Source organism: Oreochromis niloticus, linkage group LG3 (genome assembly GCF_001858045.2).
Source record: "Oreochromis niloticus isolate F11D_XX linkage group LG3, O_niloticus_UMD_NMBU, whole genome shotgun sequence".
Lineage (NCBI taxonomy): Eukaryota > Metazoa > Chordata > Actinopteri > Cichliformes > Cichlidae > Oreochromis > Oreochromis niloticus.
This window is the reverse complement of record NC_031967.2, coordinates 34975224-34993082: the sequence shown is the minus strand read 5'-3', so window position 1 is coordinate 34993082 and position 17859 is coordinate 34975224. Positions and strand designations below refer to the sequence as shown.

Here is a 17859-nt window from a genome sequence, read left to right as displayed (position 1 = left end):
GGTGTTTGATCTTTTCTTAGAAAATTTAAGAAGGTCGTTGCCACTGAGCAAAAACTTGTTGAAAAGATGTTTAATATGCTCTCAAAATACAATGCTGGAATTTGGTTTAAAAAAAAACATCAAATGTGAAATGCTGCTCTTTCAGGTCACTGAAAATATGTCTGGAAAAAGGTTTCTCTTTATGTCTGACACCTCAGATTCAAAACCTGAGGTTTTGTTTTTTGTTTTTTTGTTTTTTGCAGTGACATTCATTGCTCATTAGTGCACCAAGAAACTATAGTAGCATGTGCCTGCAATAATGAGGCCTTTTCATTTGGAGTTTGCATGTTCCTCCATTGCCTGCGTATTTCTCTGGGTACTCCAGGCTAGGTTCCTACTCACACAGGCTCAGTAACAGCCAGCAACCTCCAGCAAGCACTCACCAACCAGTCAGAGACTAGTTGCCAGGGGATTGCTGACAAGTCCTTATGCCTGTGGCCCAGTGGTTCTTATCTGGCCATAGGTGTGAATGTGAGCCCTCAGTCCCAACCAGCTGTTTTTCAGCACTACTTATAAGCACCTACCTGCCTATTATACCCCCAAAACAGTGCTGAAAAGACCCTATAAATGGATGGGGTCCAAAACAGTCTGTGGGAAATTTTTGACATTTCTAAGTTTAAAAAAAAAAAAAAAAAAAAAAAAAAAATAGTAAAAAGGCAGTCAGAATCTAAAATTAATAAACAATAAACAATGTTTCAGGTGATGCCAGGTCACAGTGTGTGTAGACAGTAGCACAGTTTTAGTGTTGCTATCTATAGATGAAGTTTATTTGAAGTAAGACAGTGTTGAATAACACTGAGTGCAGACAGATGAGGGTCGATCTGGAATTAGATAAAAGTGGGCCTTTTTTTCCCTGCTGCCAGGATGAAACGGGAGACTTGCTGCTTTGCTGGTCTCGTGTCAGAAAAATGCATCCTACTCGAGAAAGCCAGATTTTACAGAACGACACACCGAGCTGTGCGGTTACAGAGGAAATCTGATCCCACATTTGAACTTGGGGGGGGGGCTCCACTCCTTGTTACATTCTTCTATTTTATTTATCTAAGCCAGGTCAATTTGAAGACTAAGAATGACCCGGACCAGCCTGAGCACACAAACATACACATCCAGTAGTGCTCTTTCCTTTCCTGCTCGAATTTGGGGGGTGGGGATTTCTTCCTCTCCAAACAAAGATATTTGTTTTATTAAGGGTCAGATATTTAAAGCAGTCAAATTAAAGGCTCCGTTTCCTGTCTGGCCGTGGCCAAAGTCAACAGAGCTGCTTATAGATCCTCTATACCAAAACTCTCTGTGAGCTCTTACTAAAAGACAGAGGAGGGATGGATGAATGAGAGGAGGGAGAAAGTGACTAAAAGAGAAACAGAGAGAATGAAAAGAGTCAGAAAAGTTTCAACTAAAGGAGCAAAAAGAGGCGGCTAATATCTCACGGCACCAGAGAAAGAAAGCATGCTCTCTCATGTGCCGTAAATCCTGGCATCCTTAATCTCTGGGTCGCAACCAAAAGAACGGGTCATGCGCGTATGTCTGATGATTACCAGATTACTGCAGCAGAGTGTGCGCTCAGCAGAGCCGCTTCCAAAGCAGATCAGTCAGATTTAGTTTCAGAGTTGGAAAACTTTAAGAAGATCGGCTGTCAGGAGCGTCATGGCTCCTCAAAGCTCGGAGGCTCCAGCCCCCCTTTCGTGATATCTGAGATCTAACGTCGCTCAGATGGAAAATGAACATTAGATGTCACGTCTCATCGGCAGAATGCGTGCACGATGACAGTATATATTGTGGATCAAACTGGCCTCTGTGTTTTCTCATTTCCATTAGGAAACTGGATTTCAAAAATCTGTCAGGTCACTATAATCTGGTTTTTGTGTCTGCTTTTTCTATCGGTGACGTGCTTTTACATGAATTCTGCTCCTTCTTTAAAAACTGTGATTGTACCTCTGCCATTAATTCTCATTAGAATTATTCCACTTTGTCTCCAGAAAGCAGTCAGTTTTGGTTAAAATCCTGCTCTGAAAATGTTGCAGTTTACCTCAACTTCCATAAATCCTTCCTGGCTGCTTTGGATCCAGAGAAACTAACTGACATGGCTTCGTGCCAGGCGACTTTGTGGCATTTTTGGGGGTTTGTGAAACACACATTTATGGCCCTATAATGACACTGTAACCAGAAACAAGATGTCAAAATAGCTTAGTAAATCATTATTGTTTTTCTTGTTCTGCTAATTTCAGCCACAGACTGATGTAAGCTGCTGTTCAACTCCAGAATCTGAGCGCTGCACATATTTGTTGCCCAGACCATCATCCAGATGTGTCCTTGCTTTTAAAGATGGCACTGGTGTACTTTTAAGTCCATCATTAGTCGCAAGTTAGTGTTGAACTTTCAAATATCAGACAGACTTTCAAAAAGCTGCTGTGAAAAGCCTGATTCACCCAACATCTCGTTGACAGTAGAAGGACATTATTTACTGTAGCTGGTGACCATAGCGGAAGATTTAGCAGCTAAAGATGCAGACACAGATGCTTCCCTCATTATAGAAAGCCTATCAGACTTGGCATCTGAGGCCAACAGTCAACATTTAGGTAGTCGGGGCATTAGGGCTAAGGCTATCTATTCTTTTTTTAAGACTTGTTAACCTTTATTTAACAGGACAGTGGAGAAATACCAGGAAAGCCAGGAGAAAGATCAGGGGTAAGACGCACAGTTACTGGCCTCAGGGCAGATTCAAAGCCAGGCCTATATGTGTTACCTTCTCAACCCAGTGAGCTAAGTCAGTGTCCATGACTTCCTATTCTGTCAGTTAATGTTTGCTAGTCCTCCATATACGATTCCCAATTGTCTTTGGTGTTACATATAGCATGGACTGTTTACTAACAGCCACAGCCTGCTCAATCAGTCAGTAGAACTCAGATTACCGGAGGACTACAAATGCAAGAAAGTTTGTAATTTTCAAAACCTGTGTCGCTTTTTGAGGCTTCTGAGGTTCTTTTAAATTGGGGAGAATTTGAGTGCAAATTGTTTTCTGCATATCAGATTGACTTTTAGAGAAATGGGCTAGTCGGAGTTTAGAACAGCATATGAAAAAAGCTTTCAGGAACTGGACATGCTGTAGATTGAGTCAGCCCTGTGTAATATCAATCAATGATAGCAAAGAAGACATTTATTTATGTGCAAATGCCACAGATTTTTACTTGAGGTTTGCTGTTCTGCCTTGAAACCGCAGTGGAGCAAATGACAAATACATGCAAACAGTTGTGCCTAAGAAGCCAACATAGTTTTTCCACTTTCTTCACACTGACCAGTTTATTTTGGAGGTATGGAATGAGGTCAAAGAAAATTTGAGTTTTTGGCAGAATGGCTTGCTGCTTCAGAAAATTCTCCCCTGAGCAACCGATCTTTGGGTAGGAAAAGTTTTTGATTCGGGTGCTTTGAAGTCAGTGTTGCCGGACTGGTTGAAATGGACCATAGATTTTTGGCACAAAATTAGAGGACACTGCACTGCTTCCCGGGTATGCTGCACACCACCAAAGTGAGCCAACATATCCAACCAAGCAGCAACATCTATAGCTGAAAAACTAAGCTTAATTAGTCTGTGAAGGTCATCGTCTGTCATCGCTAAGTTATTAGCTACTCCAAGAAAACTGCTTTCATGAACTGTGCAAGTTCATCAAACACACATGTACTAGTTGTCCAAGAAATGTGTACTACAGTAAAGTTTTAGTTACTTACATTTGTGTTTCTCAGGACTAATTAGCATGTATTTGGTGCAATACGTTCTTGCTAACTGAGCTTGTTAGTGTTAGCAGATCCTTTAGACCTCCACCCTTGTGTCCAAATATGCTCAGTTCTGGCTCTAAAAGTAGCAGCCTTGTGGTGGCCAAAATGCTAACATTTAGGCAAACCAACCAATGATGTCATGGTGGCAAAGTCCATCTTTTATTCACAGTCTACGGTTCCACAGAGTAACCTCCACAGATGATTCACTGGGTGAATTGCAGCTTTTTGGGAGGCTCCTGATGTTGTCCATTATGTAAGGTCACAATTCATGCTGTTGGAACTTTGGCATGCTGGAACTTATCACAGATTATAATTCATCTAAAAACACTTTTCTTTTCTTGTTAGAGAGCAGCTTCCTCGTGATAAATGTGTATGTTTTTGACATTACAAGGCAACAAAAAGCTCCTGAACGCTCTGTCAGATTTGGCTCTTTATGTGTGTGAACTTTAAAGGTGGCCTCTTCCAGCCCCACCTGTGACCTCTGACTCCGTTGTGGATGGGGTTCCCCCACAAAAAAGCTTTTATGAAGCAGCTCGGCGCTCTTATGAACTCTTATGTAAATGCAGTCGCTCTGCTCATAGAGTTCTTGGCAGTGCCAGTCTGGTTTGGTTAGGCTGGCTTTCCCCGCAGGGCATAATGATAGGCTGCAAACCACACCGACACCCTGACCAGACCACTACAGGCTCTCTCTCTGTGTGTGTGTGTGTGTGTGTGTGTGTGTGTGTGTGTGTGTGTGTGTGTGTGTGTTCGATCTCCAGAGTGTATACTTAATACACAGTCTGGAACACTCCACCGGCGGCCTTAATCTGTCTGAATCAGGAGTCGTGGACTTGAGTGAACACACCCGGACACACACCCAGCTACACACACACTTTCTGGCGCCCTGGTCATCAATGCTTGGCACCAGCAGCACACAGAGGGCACATAAACACACAGCAGACACTTCACGCCTCAGACACAGGGCACCGTGCATGTGTGTGTGTCATGTCCTAGTTAAACGCCACGTGCTGACCTTTTCCATGCCATGCTGCCACTTTGGAAAAATTAGGAATTCCATAGTCCCCCTACTTCTCCTTCGTGCATGTGTGTGTTTCTGTCTCAGAGTTTGTGGGAAGTAGGAGAAAGGGGATTCCACACAAACCCAGTGCCATAAGAGCACTTTTGTTCACATTTATGCCTTTACATACACACACACACACACACAAAGGAAAAAGTGGCGCATGCGTCACAAGTGTGTTTCTGGAGTGTTCCTCAGAGGGTTGAAGGTTGCAGGGCGGGGATGAAATGTGTGTTTTTGTATGTGTGTGAAGATACACACTGTAGGTTGATCTGTCCCCGCTGTATTCTCCATTTTTGTGGTCGCTGTTTCCTTGTTGCGTCAGGGCCAGCGGCTTGCCATCACACACACACACACACACAGTGAGATGGACAGACTTTTCGCTTCTGTGAGAAAATAATCAAAAATGAGCTTTTAAGGAGCTCTGCGGTCGGCGTTGCCAATGTGAGCAGACTTTTAGTAAATTTGATGGATGAGGCCGCTTCACGCTTGAGAAAATGGAAGTCTTGATAAAACACATGAAACAGGGTTTCTTTCAGAGATGTCACATATTTCCCCAAAAATCACATCGTATAAATCAAAATGAATCCAAACCTCAAAAAGCCATCAGTCAAGATTTCAAAAACAAAGATATATATTTTACCCTCCAAAACAGAACGACATTGTGAGCGCAGGATGACTCATAGCTGTAATAGTAAGGCTTTAACAGCCTTTGCTTTAATGCCAGCAGTCATTTTGTAATAGAGGGATTTATTTCTTCTTCTTCTGCTTTTTTTTGTATAATGGTGTATGTTTCATTTTGGATTGAAACCCCTAATGTGTTATGAGAATAAGTATTAAGAAATGTGTTGAAAAGCTCCTTAAAATGTGTTTAATCCCTCTACTTTAATGCGTGGTTACATTCTGTCAGCATTTGTGTGTCTGCACTGAGTGATCGTGCAGTCTACGATGAAATTTAATTTCTCTCTGACCTGTCTTTTGTTGTTAACGCTGACACTAGATGTTACAGTGGGTAAGTTTTGGAGCGCACCGACTTATAAAAAAGTATAGGATGCCATTCCAAGGGTGTGAGATGATGTAGTTTTGCCAAAACCACTGAAACCTTTCACACATTATGCACTACCAGTACATTATAATCCCCCAGCGTCAGATGCTGCTGTTCTTTTGGCATCTGTGCCATGATGCAACAGGTTATTGATGATTGTAAGGGCCTTTTGGTGTCACATTTAAATTGGTAGGCTTTTTTTTTTTTTTTTTAGCTGCAGGATTAATTTTGTCAGACCAAAACACAATCTTTTCCCAAACCCAACCGAGTAGCTTTTGTAAGCCAAACTAACAGCAAACAGCAAAAATTAAAATTAGGTGAAACAAAGCACGAAATACAACACTGTGATTTATTGCACTTAAAAAACTTTTAATGTGGACATTTTAAAAGGAAAACTATATACCCAACTGCACCCAAAACCCTTGTGCATCAAGATGGAGCTGCAGTATCTGACACCCATTTGGCGTGAAATTATGTTGGCAGTGCAGTATGTGTAAATGCATCTCATTTTGGTAACTTTTCCACTTGCATGCATTTGCCCCATCTGTTAACTCAGGGTGGAAAATTAATTTTCCCAACAGGCTACATGAGAAACTGGGACTGTTGTGGAGGGCCACACCAATAAGCTTAAAAATGTATATTAAGCAAAAGTGAGATCAGCTTAATATAGTTCATCAACTCAATTCTGCTTAGTATTAACTTTCTATCTTTATAAAGTGGGACTAATGTGGAGTGCCGCATCAATAGGATGAGCTCAATATTACTCAGTATTAATTTTATTTCTTTATAAACTTACTGTTGCGGTTCTTCACAACTGTCCCAGTTTCTCACCTCGTGTAGACCCAGGGACTGTTGTGGAGGACCACACCAATAAACTGAAGTCAGTTTTGCTCAATATTAATTTGACCTCTTTGTTATTGGTGCAGCCCTACGCAATAGTCCCGGTTTTAGGTGCAGATTGGCTCCAAAGAAGAAAGAAATACTTAGGAAACAATAAAATCAAAGCAATCAATGTTTTCCAGAGATTGACAAGTAATGAGTTTGGAGAAAACAAATTAAAAGACATTTTGCTTCTAACACTATAAAACTTAAATGCTGATTTTTATTTTTTTTTTTTAGATTATAGTTGGGTTTTTTTTTTTTTGTCAGAACTTTAAATGGCATTAAATTTAAGAAGGGTATGTTAAATTTCGGGTTGCACACAAATTACAAACTTGGATTCCTCTTAGTCTGACCTCTTTCATACTCTCTTAACGACATGAACTACACCAGCCAGTCTCTCAGTAGATAACGTCAGTCCAGCCTCAGTCAGTTTGTTGTGTTTTCGGGAAGGTAGATAACATTTTCACCCCATCTGGCCTCATCTGATCAGCATAAAACGCCCAGAAAAGACAATGAAAGCGCCAAGTATTTTTGTTCCTGAAGAATATTACTAGGTAATAGAGAGAAGTGGTGAAAAAGAGCTTGGAGCAAGGCAGCAGATTAATTCATTTCTTCATGAATAAATATACATTTTTGGACTCTTTTGGCATAACTCGGTTCTTCTTATGTCCATGTTGATTTTTGTCCACTTTGTGCCAGTTCCCATCCCAGTGTTGCCCGTTTCCATTGCCTCAGAACGCCCATATACCATGACCTTAATGCCATGGAGTCACCAGAGACAATTTTTACTTGTGTTGACGTGACTTGGCTAACTCGATGTTGCCATGCGATCATTGGAAAAATCATGAAAAGCGCTGCAGTGCTCTACAAAGTCAAATAGCAGTCACTGGAGGGCTTTGAACAGGTTTGAAAGGTCAAAGGTTCTTCTGAAGAAGTTCAGATATCAAACAAACACAGCCCATAAACGATGCAAAAATCACTTTCAGTAGCCACAGACAATTTGGTGGGATAGGAAATGACCTTTGAAGTATTTATTTATTTATTCTTAGTTTGACTCATAAGGTAAATGAAGCAGCAAGAAAGTAAAGCAAACATAAAGTCAAACCAACACAAATATTTTTTTAAATAATATTACGCAAGTCATAAGACTGCATACAGAGCAAACCTGAATGATTCAAAAGTATCATTTGGGTTTTACCGAACAACACAGCCTTATTTATATTCAGCACCTCCTATTCAACCTTCCAAACTCTGACATCTGATTGTGTGACCAACAGGGAGAAGAGATTATGGACTGGTGGAGTAAGTTCTATGCATCGACTGGAGAGAAAAACAAGTGTGCAACTTATCTGGAGGAAGGCTTTGACACTCTCAAGGTAAGGATGTGTGTTAAGTGCTTGTAGGAAATAAATGTTTTTTTAACTAAATGTATATATCTTTCAAATGAAGCTTGCAAATAATACATATAATGTAACAACTAGATACAAGATTCTTATTAAGTTTGTCTACTATGATGTGGGAATTCATGTATTCGAACATACAATCATCGGCTACATTATTTAGGCAGCTGTGGCTCAAGTGGTAAGTTAATGTAAAGCATTAATTGTATCCATCTTTTACTGGTCCAGGCCTTTACAGCAGCCCTACTTTTTCCATCTGGCCTGTGAGAAAATTAACTACCTGCCCCTTATTTAACCTCTTCACACCCAGGGGTGGATAATTCATTTTCCTAAAGGACTACAAGAGAAAATGGGACAGTTGTGGAAGGCTGCTTAATTAGTTAATGAATCTGAAATGGCATTAGATTATTCTGACTCACATTTGACAAAATGTAAAGCTTGACAGTTCCAGCTGTGTGGAGCATGAACCAACAGCAATAATCTAACAACTTGTAAGATAGCATTGGTTTAGTACTAAGTTTAGTTTAAATGGGGTTTGTGTTAGGAGGATGATGAGCGAAGTGCCTTGTCTTTGTTCCTAAAAGGTATATTAGCATAAGCAGCATATAACCTACCTGCAGAAACATGGGTTGCTCAACACATATCTGAAGTTATTTTGAAGCAAATGTCTGTAAATAAATTCGATGAGCCATTGGTCTGCAGAACTCTACCAAATCTGATAAAACATTGCACAAGGTTATGGTTTCACCTATGACTCAGTGTGCCAGCATGTTAAGTGTGTTTGGCTCATCCCACCGGAGCACTAAGCAAATCATGTTTTGGATACAGCTAAATCAGTAAAATTATAGTTGCACTTACCTGAATAATTTTTGTATACACCTGCTGTCACAGAGTTTAAACTTTTTTTGAACCTCTGCTTGGTCAATGCATCAGTGCAACAACACACCTGTAGCTTTTGCGCAGCTGTGGCTCAGTTGGTAGGTTAATGTAAAGGGTTAATGTGAAGTACAGGCCATTTATCACCTATGAAAAACTATGGAATACAACATTTTTCCATATGGGTAAGAGAGATGATCCAAATACAGGACACTGCAGACTGAATATGAAGCAACAGGCAAGCCTGTAATTCAAACTATCAAAGAAAACTAACCTTCAATGTTAAAAAGTAAAACAATAAATAAGTAAATAACAGGAGGTAACCAAAAGTCAAATACTAAAAAAAGAACCAAGGAACATGAAAAATTAAAAAATGTAATTGTTTCATTGTTTAATTGTCTTTGCGCTCTTGGGGCTGCTTTCATAAGTACATCATTTTATGCGACATGTGCATCTTGTAAAACTGCACTACGTACTATTACTATTTGGGGAAATAGGTAAATTCTTGTGATATCTATGCATTTCTGTAATAGTATGAAATTTATGAACACTCTCCCCATTTTTCCCTGTTAAGGCATATGTTAACTCACATTTCACAAAGTTTACTTATTGTATATTGTGTGTTTTCCTGGCCTTCATAAATAAAAGATTAATAGATGCTAAAGCTAATTATCAGCTTTGAGCTGAAAGATTTCCAGCTATTATTTGTGTAGTTTCAGACAAAAAATAAAGATCCTGTTCAATTACAAGTTTACCTATTTGATTTACATAGTATTTATTGTGTTTTTATTCTTTTTCATTAGTATTGTGAGTCACATAATAATTAGAAAACTGTTGTACATTGTTTTGTTTTTTTAATTTCTTCTGTTGACACTTTTGTCAAAAAAATAACCCTGACGTGCATTGTGGGAAGGGGGGGGGGCAGTTTTATTCACTGGTAATCTGACTGTATCTTCCAAAATGCTTATTTAACATCTCCATCAATGTGCATGTACACTGTCACTACATAAATAGACTTTTGTTTATCTTTAGGGGAACCGTCTTTTGGCACTGGGAAAGTACCTCTTAATGAACCACCATTATACTTTAGACCCTTGATATTTACTTTGCACTTTGTGTCTTCCAGACATATACCGCGAACTTTAATGTAAATGCACAAAAGTGGACCTTTCTTCTTACAAAGCAACAAATTTATTAGATTGCCTAATTATATGTTTTTAAAAACAATATAACATCATTTGTTTGAAATCTGCCAAAACCTGATATTATTTATTAAGAAAATAACAATTCATGTTTTTATATCCAAATGTGAGCTAGCACACTAGACTTCTCTGAGAAGCTTAACATTCAACCACTAAAACTATTTTCTCTTCAGAAATGCAAGTAAATAACTGCACTTGGGTATTTTAATCAAAAAATATTGATGTGCATTATTAACAATATAATTTTGATGAAAGAGCATGTGTATACTGGTGGATTATTTACTATAGAAACTTTTTTAAATCTATTTATTTTAATTATCAGTACTGTTTAGGGCAGCTCTGTCATAAACCTTACATTGGGTGGTGGTTTAATAAATTTGTTAGCCACTGTATATCAGCTCAACACAGTGGAAGCAAAGGAATATATCACAGAAAAAAAGAACATGTTGGAATTACATAATTTGTAATTACGTATTGCACACAGATGTTTTGCTTTGGCAGCAACTTGAACAATTGAATTAAATTAACACTTAACTTTAAAACATAAAGCAATTGTGTTAAATACACCTAAGATGCTTATATAAATCCAAGCGATGGCCAGTGTCCTTTTTCAGTGTATGCGTATGTAATTTTAATTTACCCAAAATAAACAGAACAATAAAATATTGCATCTTGAGATATGAAAGTGAAAGACTACACCATTTCTATCTGGGGACACTGGCTTTCCCAAATGTGCTTATAGTTAGCTTGGAGCTTAATTGATGTGTAATTCATGTAGCTTGGACTTGTATGGACAGAAATGGACTTTTACCATACCCTTATTTCTGAGAGTATAACAGAGTAAAGGTAACAGTAGCAGACAGAATAAAAAATTGAGAAAGTAATAAAAAAACGTGAAAAAGCCTTTAGCCTTTGTTCCTTGTTCTTAAAACCCGTTTATTGCCCTAAACTTCACCATTTAAATCATGTATCTGCCCTAATGCCAGTTCCCTCTGTCAGTCTGTCATTCCCCTCCTCCCCCTCTCTTCTCATGCTCCATCATCAAAAGTCTCGGCATCGTGACATTCTGTCCGTTTCCCTAACTTCTTCATCCATGACTCATCCATGTTGAATTTGCTTTGGGAGCACCACAGTGGGAGAGATTCAGGGAAAAGGCCATGCTCTGATGTTGGCGAGTCCGAAATGAGCCGTCGTCAATGTCTGTCTGTAGTCTGGTTCTTTAAGAGTCTGCCGCCATCCCAGGAGCAACCCTCGATCGCCCACGCTCTGTTCAACCCTTATCCCGTTTCTCTTGGCCCAAACGGCGACCTTTCCTTCCACCGGGATTCAAAGCACACGTCAGTCTTCTTGTCTGATTCCCAAACAAATGACTAATCATGTCAGAATGTGGCCTTTTTTTATTACTCTTTAATTAGAGCTCTAACCTCTCCCTTGAAAGCCCTTTCACATCGTCACAGCAATAACAACAGGTTTTCTGCATGTACCCTGACATACATGTTGTACAAAGTCAAAACTAAGGACTTAAAACATAAATATTAGTAATTAATAGGCTTTTAAATGTATTTATTAATCTTATTAAATCACACAGCAAATTGTGGAAGCATTAATGAACACATTTGGTCATGAATCTAATGAAAAAACATTTAAAAATAGGTTTTAACAACCAGAGATTTTCCACAAAAGCCACGCTATATATGCTGTAATGTAAAAGAATATTTCTTTGCCTCTTTCTTTATATTAAGCCATTAAAGTAGAGCTCAAACTAAATGGCACAATAGAGAACAATAACATCTTGCCCAACAGTCATTGACCCTTGAAAGACTCTTTCCATTTTTCTAGTGGTTGTATTTTTTTCAGTCAGGTGCCTATTAAATGGTTTCACCCTGGCCGATGGACAGACATCTAAGTCACCTCTGAGTTTTTGCGACATTTCAAAACTTTGCTCAAAATTCAGTTGACAGTTGGATGGAAACTAGTGAAATGACCAGTGAGCCACTGATTCCATCGTCACTTTGCCTCACTCTCACCCTTTCACCGACCAGCTCAGTGCCAACACCTCCTTTTGATTTACTCCCCCCTCCTCTTTTCTCCCACCCCGTTTCCTTTATTTCTTTGACAAGTCCTTTACTGAGATCTGCTACTGTCACAGGGATATTAGCTGCTGTTTCCAACCTTTTTCAACCACTTTTTCTGATTTCCTCTGACCTTTCACTGTCTTTGGGTAGCAACTGTCAGCAGAGACACAGTTTCCAGCCCTTGCTCTGACCTCAGGAAAATTTGCTTACTTTTCTTCTCAGCCTTGGCTTTGTGCACCACTCATTTTGTCACCTTTCTGTTTCTGTTTCCATCTCCTCCCGCTGCTGCAAAAACTTTTTCGGTTACATCACCAATTTAGCACACTGGTGTGCCGCTCATATGAAGGTGGACAAGAAAATGACCTTCCAAAATGGCTAAATATTTGAGAACAAGGCAAAAGACAGACTTTGGTAAAAAAACAAACAAATCTAATATAAAATAATTTGTCTGGAAGAGTAATGCAATCCCCTAGAGAATAAGTAAATACCACAAAAATTTCCTTCATCAGAATGAATGAAAATGTTCACCGCATGTATTATTGTAGGGTCTTTACCTTACAATATAAAGCGCCTTGAGCCAGCTGTTGTTGTGATTTGGTACTATATAAAAAACATGGAATTGGATTGAACTTCAGTGTGGCCAGTTCCCCGCTATCACTATAAAAAAGTCAAAATTAAGAAAGACCATTTTTTTTTTCATTTTTTTAATATATCATCGTATTGTATGAGACTCCTCAGACCAGACAATGTCCTACCAATCATCTAGTGTCCAGTTATGACAATAGAAGTTTTTGTGAATTGTAGCTTCCGTTTCCTGTTCTTAGCTAACATAAGTGACACTCGGTATGGTCTTCTGCTACTGTAGCCAATCTTCTTGCGCATTAAGAGATACTATTTTGCAAATCTTAATTTGCAAAATAGAAAAAAAAAGAACAGGTGATTATATGTGTTACAGCTCAAAGCAGTCTAGCTTTTCTTCTCTGACCTCTGGTATCCATGAGGCATTTTCACCTCTAGAAGTGTCGCTCACTGCATATTTTTTCTTTTTCCTGACCACTCTCCATTTGGTCATCCTAGTAGATCAGCAGTTTCTGAAATACTCAGACCAGCCTGTCTGTCACCAATTACCATGTGACATTCAAAATCATTTAAATCAGATTCATTTTGATGATAATTTTGAAGTACAGCTAAATGCATGGGTTTGCTGTCAGACAAAGTGTACTTTGGCTTTGCCACTATGACGCTTCAGCTGCAACAGTGTTTGAATAAGAGCAAAAGTTTGAAAACACCAAAAAGTTCACATAAAACTTACTTTATATTATCGGGCTAAATACATGGTTTAAACATGATGCAGACAAAGGCTGTGTTAGATAGACATGATAGCAATATGCTCTGTCAACACGCAATGATTAGCACAAAGATAATGCTAGCTTACACGCTATGCTAATATCAAAGCTAATATTTCTCCATATGCTATTTTACAACTGTAATAATCTGTGTGCAGTTGCATGTATTTTGTGTTTCCTACCATTTTGTAAAATTTATTAGCTCCAGTTTCAGTTGTGATGGCAAAGCAACGCAGACATCTTTGCAGTAAACTTAAAAAGGCAGGAGGCATGGTACAGTCAAGACAGTGGTTAATGCTCTGGTCTGACACATGCAAACAAATGACACTAAAGGGTTATCATTGCATTTACATGTGACACCAAGTCCTAATCAAGCATCCAAACATGAGCAAGAGTAGAGTGAAGTATTTTGTGTTATTTCACTAAGTTCAGTTTTCTGTCCTCTACTTTTCTGACTCCACACTTTTGTCGCATCTGATTTTTATGCAGGACACGTGATACGTGGTTTATCTCCTTGTGTACAATGACCTTAGTTAATATACCTAAAGTTAATACAGGCTAATGCTAGTGCATAGCGTGTAACACTCTAAAAGTTAGCTAGCACTACAGTGATGTTAGCAATTTTAAAAAAAACTATTCATGATTTAAACAATTTGGTAAACCAAGTCATAAAACAGCTTTGACTGGTGAGATTCAGGAACAAGAGCTGTGATTGCCACTGTGGTTTCTAGTGGGTGCGCTGCATTTTTTTTTAACTTTCTTGTTGTCTTACATCAGCCTTTACCTCATCTCTTTTATTTTTCCGCTTTACCTTCTTTGTACTGTCCTTTTCAATCCACACAGTGATGTTCTCTCAAGCCTTGGGCTTACTCCTCTGCTTCCACACTCTCACCAGTCAACTCACATCTTTGCTTCTGCCCTGCAACAGACAGCAGAACTGGTTAGTTTTGCTTCTGTCACAAAGACACCGCTGTTACCACCCTTGTTATGACTTCGTCTGTCTCTTGGCGTCTCCTTTCCCACCGCCTTCCATCTCCCTTGGTATTGGGTGCATTTCCCAACTTGTCTTTCTCTTTTGAGAACAAGACCGCTATTTCTTAGTCAGAACCAATGGCTTTTTTGAGTCTCTGCTTTATGGTAGATGTCAGTAAAAGTTCAAATTGTTATTTTTAAAAGAAAGAAAAATAAAATACAAACTGTTAACTGGTGAATTTGAGAAGCTGACCTTTAACATTTTGATCGAGAAAGGTTTGCTATTTTCTGTCTTTCGTTTTCATGTAAGGTTAATTTAGCTAAACTTTATATCAAGCTGCTATCAAAAACACAAGTTTTTAGTACATTTTCTATAACTGATTGATTAAATCATGGTATGATTAAATCATGTCTGTTTAGTACCTGTGTGTATCCTATACATTATTAACTGTATATGCTTTGCCAGAGCCTTTTTCTCCACGCTCTGCCTTGCCCTTTTGGGTTTGGTGTTGAAGTACTGACATGAATCGCTGTTTCCAGACCTTTCATTCATTTACATCACCCCCGTCGTCGGTATGTTTCCACAGTTCCTGCCCCCATTCCTGCTTTTCCAACTCTTTCACCCCTCTCCTTTCACATTAACCGTACACCCTTCATTTCATCCAACACAACCCCCTTGTTTCTCCCCATTTCCTAACAATCCTCTTTCCTCCCCTTCCCAGTTTAATAACAAAGTAAATGGAAAGCATCTCATTGCTTTCACAACCTTTCTCCTCCCTCTTTCAGTTCATTTTGAAAAAGTGCTTGCAAGACCACTGTCTTAGTTTCTGCATAACTTAAAAAAAAATTGCAATAAAGAAACAACAGCCTTTTGTTTAACAACAATCTTACAATAATGAGATTTGAGAGTGCACATGTTCCCCCAGCAACAGGTTGTTATCAGGGGGTCACTGGCTGGTCTGTTGGACTGCGTAAGTGGAGATTTTAGTAAGCATTTCACCAGCAAATCCCATTAACATCCAACAGCCGCTCGCAACTGGTTGGGGAATATGTGTTTTTCCCTCACAGATGGTTGCCAGATGGTCACAGATCAGTCTCTGTGCCTGTGTGACTGGGGCTCATTTCGGTCTATCCTACTTTTTCATCATAATTGTTACAGATCCAAAATGGCAAACACAAAAGTGACTGGTGTCACAACCTGTAGCTGGTGACAAATATGAGATTTCAATTGGCTGCCTCTTTCACATACTAGATTGTGACTTTCCAGAACTTGATAAGCTGAAGAAAGTCAATGAATTTGACTGAGTTAGTGAATCTATTTGTGCTTTGGACCCATTGAATTCTCACATGTGTATCTAATGTGAAAAAAAAACTTGATAAACTTGATAATATCTTAAAAACCGAACATGAATTAGATGTAAATGCCACTGTTATTCTTATATATTGATGGGCTCTTTAGCTTTGCATGATTCACAGCTAAAAATAATCCTTGTGTATCTTTTACTGGGCCTCAATTCATCCATGTTTGGTTTCTCCCCCATTTTGACCAACTTTATTGTGATTGGCTGCCCCTCGTAAAAGGCTTGAACATCAGGTGGTCTCCTCTGTGGACACTTTGCGTTGCATGCATCTGCATGCATCCGAGGCAGTGGACTTCAGTGAAGTATAACAGGAATGATTACTCAGCCGTGGTGCCTCCAACTGCCTGTGTCCTTGTCTGCAACAGAGTATAATTGAGGCCTTGGGGATATCCCCTCTCTATGACATCATGCAGATCCAAGACTTGGAAAACCTCAGTCTGAAGGCTGAGCTTTTGGCTCATGGGGAGTACTTTTACATACTCTGACCTCATTATTTGAAATTTTAAACATGTTGATTGCGACAGATCCAAAAGCATTTTCTTTCTCATTCTCTGCATTTACATTCACAGCCCCTCTTCTTCTTTCTCTTTGTCTAGTCACCTTTGTCACTAATTTTCATTGGCTCTGATTTTTTCATGTTCACTTCTCTAAATAGTAAGCATATGACGTGACCTCCTCCTTCCATACCCCAAGCGTCTCTTCCTTTTATTCCTTTCTGAGTCTTCTGTAATTTAAAATGTGTCTTTGTGTCTTTCATTTTGTCATCTCCACATCTTGTTGCGCTGTGGACTTTCATCCATCTCTGCCCCTCTTTTACACACTCTTTTTTTTACTCCTACCTCCTTATTCTGCTTTTCCTCTTTCTCTTTTTTTGCCCCAAACGTATCTATTTGTAATTTGTGAGTCAGCTATTAAAATAGACCTGTTTTAGGGCTAAATAAACTCCTATCTCGCTCTGCTCTTCCTCCTCAGGTGTATGACCGGGAGCTGGAGAAGGTCGAGGATTTTAAAGGACTCTCTGATTTCTGCCAAACATTCAAACTGTACAGAGGAAAGACTCAAGATGAAGGAGAAGATCCTTCAGTGGTTGGAGAGTTCAAGGTAAATGCAAAGTTTAAAAGTTGTTCGGTCGAGTCTCGCTACTTGTCATTTTCTTCTAGTCGCCACATTGCAAGTTGTTGCAGTCTGATGTGAAGTTACGTATCACGAACATATCACATGCTAAATTATGCTCAGAGCTTATCTTGAGTCATTCATCTTTGTCGGTACTTATGAATTTAAAAGCTTCCTTTACCCCGCTTGACATCTACTTCTTTAACTCACAATCCCCCACCCCTCTCCCTTATGAACCAGGGCATGTTTAAGATCTACCCACTGCCGGATGACCCCGGTGCCCCTGTTCCCCCAAGGCAGTTCAGAAAGCTGCCTCCCAACGGCATCGAGGAGTGCTTGGTCCGAGTCTACATCATCCAGGCTCATGGACTCCAGCCCAAAGACCCCAACGGGAAGGTATAAGGGGATAACGGGAGAGAAATGTAGAAGAGGATGGCTAGAAAATGTAACCAGAATTAGGTACTCATGGTTAGGATACTCATTAATGGTTAAGGAAAGGATTTGTACCAAGGAGGGTATAAATGATACCAAGTAAATGGAAGATCACATGAGTTAACAGAAAGCTTGTTGTTTTCAGTGTGACCCGTATGTGAAGATCACGCTGGGGAAAAAGTCTGTCAACGATCATGAAAACTACATCCCCTGCACACTGGACCCAGTCTTTGGAAAGTACGTACACTAATGCCCCTTTGCTCTGTCCCTCTCTCCCCCCTCTGTCTG

At 39.4% G+C, this 17859-nt stretch overlaps 1 protein-coding gene across 10 annotated transcripts in view; it reads left to right on the top strand.

Moving 5' to 3' along the window:
- dysf (dysferlin, limb girdle muscular dystrophy 2B (autosomal recessive)) overlaps positions 1-17859 on the top strand; it is a 102754-nt gene that overhangs the window by 60418 nt on the left and 24477 nt on the right. For 6 of the 10 annotated variants that reach the window (XM_019354595.2, XM_019354593.2, XM_019354591.2 and 3 more), the window contains 4 exons: positions 8072-8170; positions 16999-17127; positions 17380-17535; positions 17717-17808. In XM_019354595.2, the coding sequence (XP_019210140.1) occupies positions 8072-8170; positions 16999-17127; positions 17380-17535; positions 17717-17808 (476 nt within the window). Of the gene's footprint in view, positions 1-5867; positions 5880-8071; positions 8171-16998; positions 17128-17379; positions 17536-17716; positions 17809-17859 lie in introns of all 10 variants that reach the window. The other 4 variants (XM_019354590.2, XM_025904449.1, XM_019354588.2 and 1 more) reach the window with 1 other exon arrangement.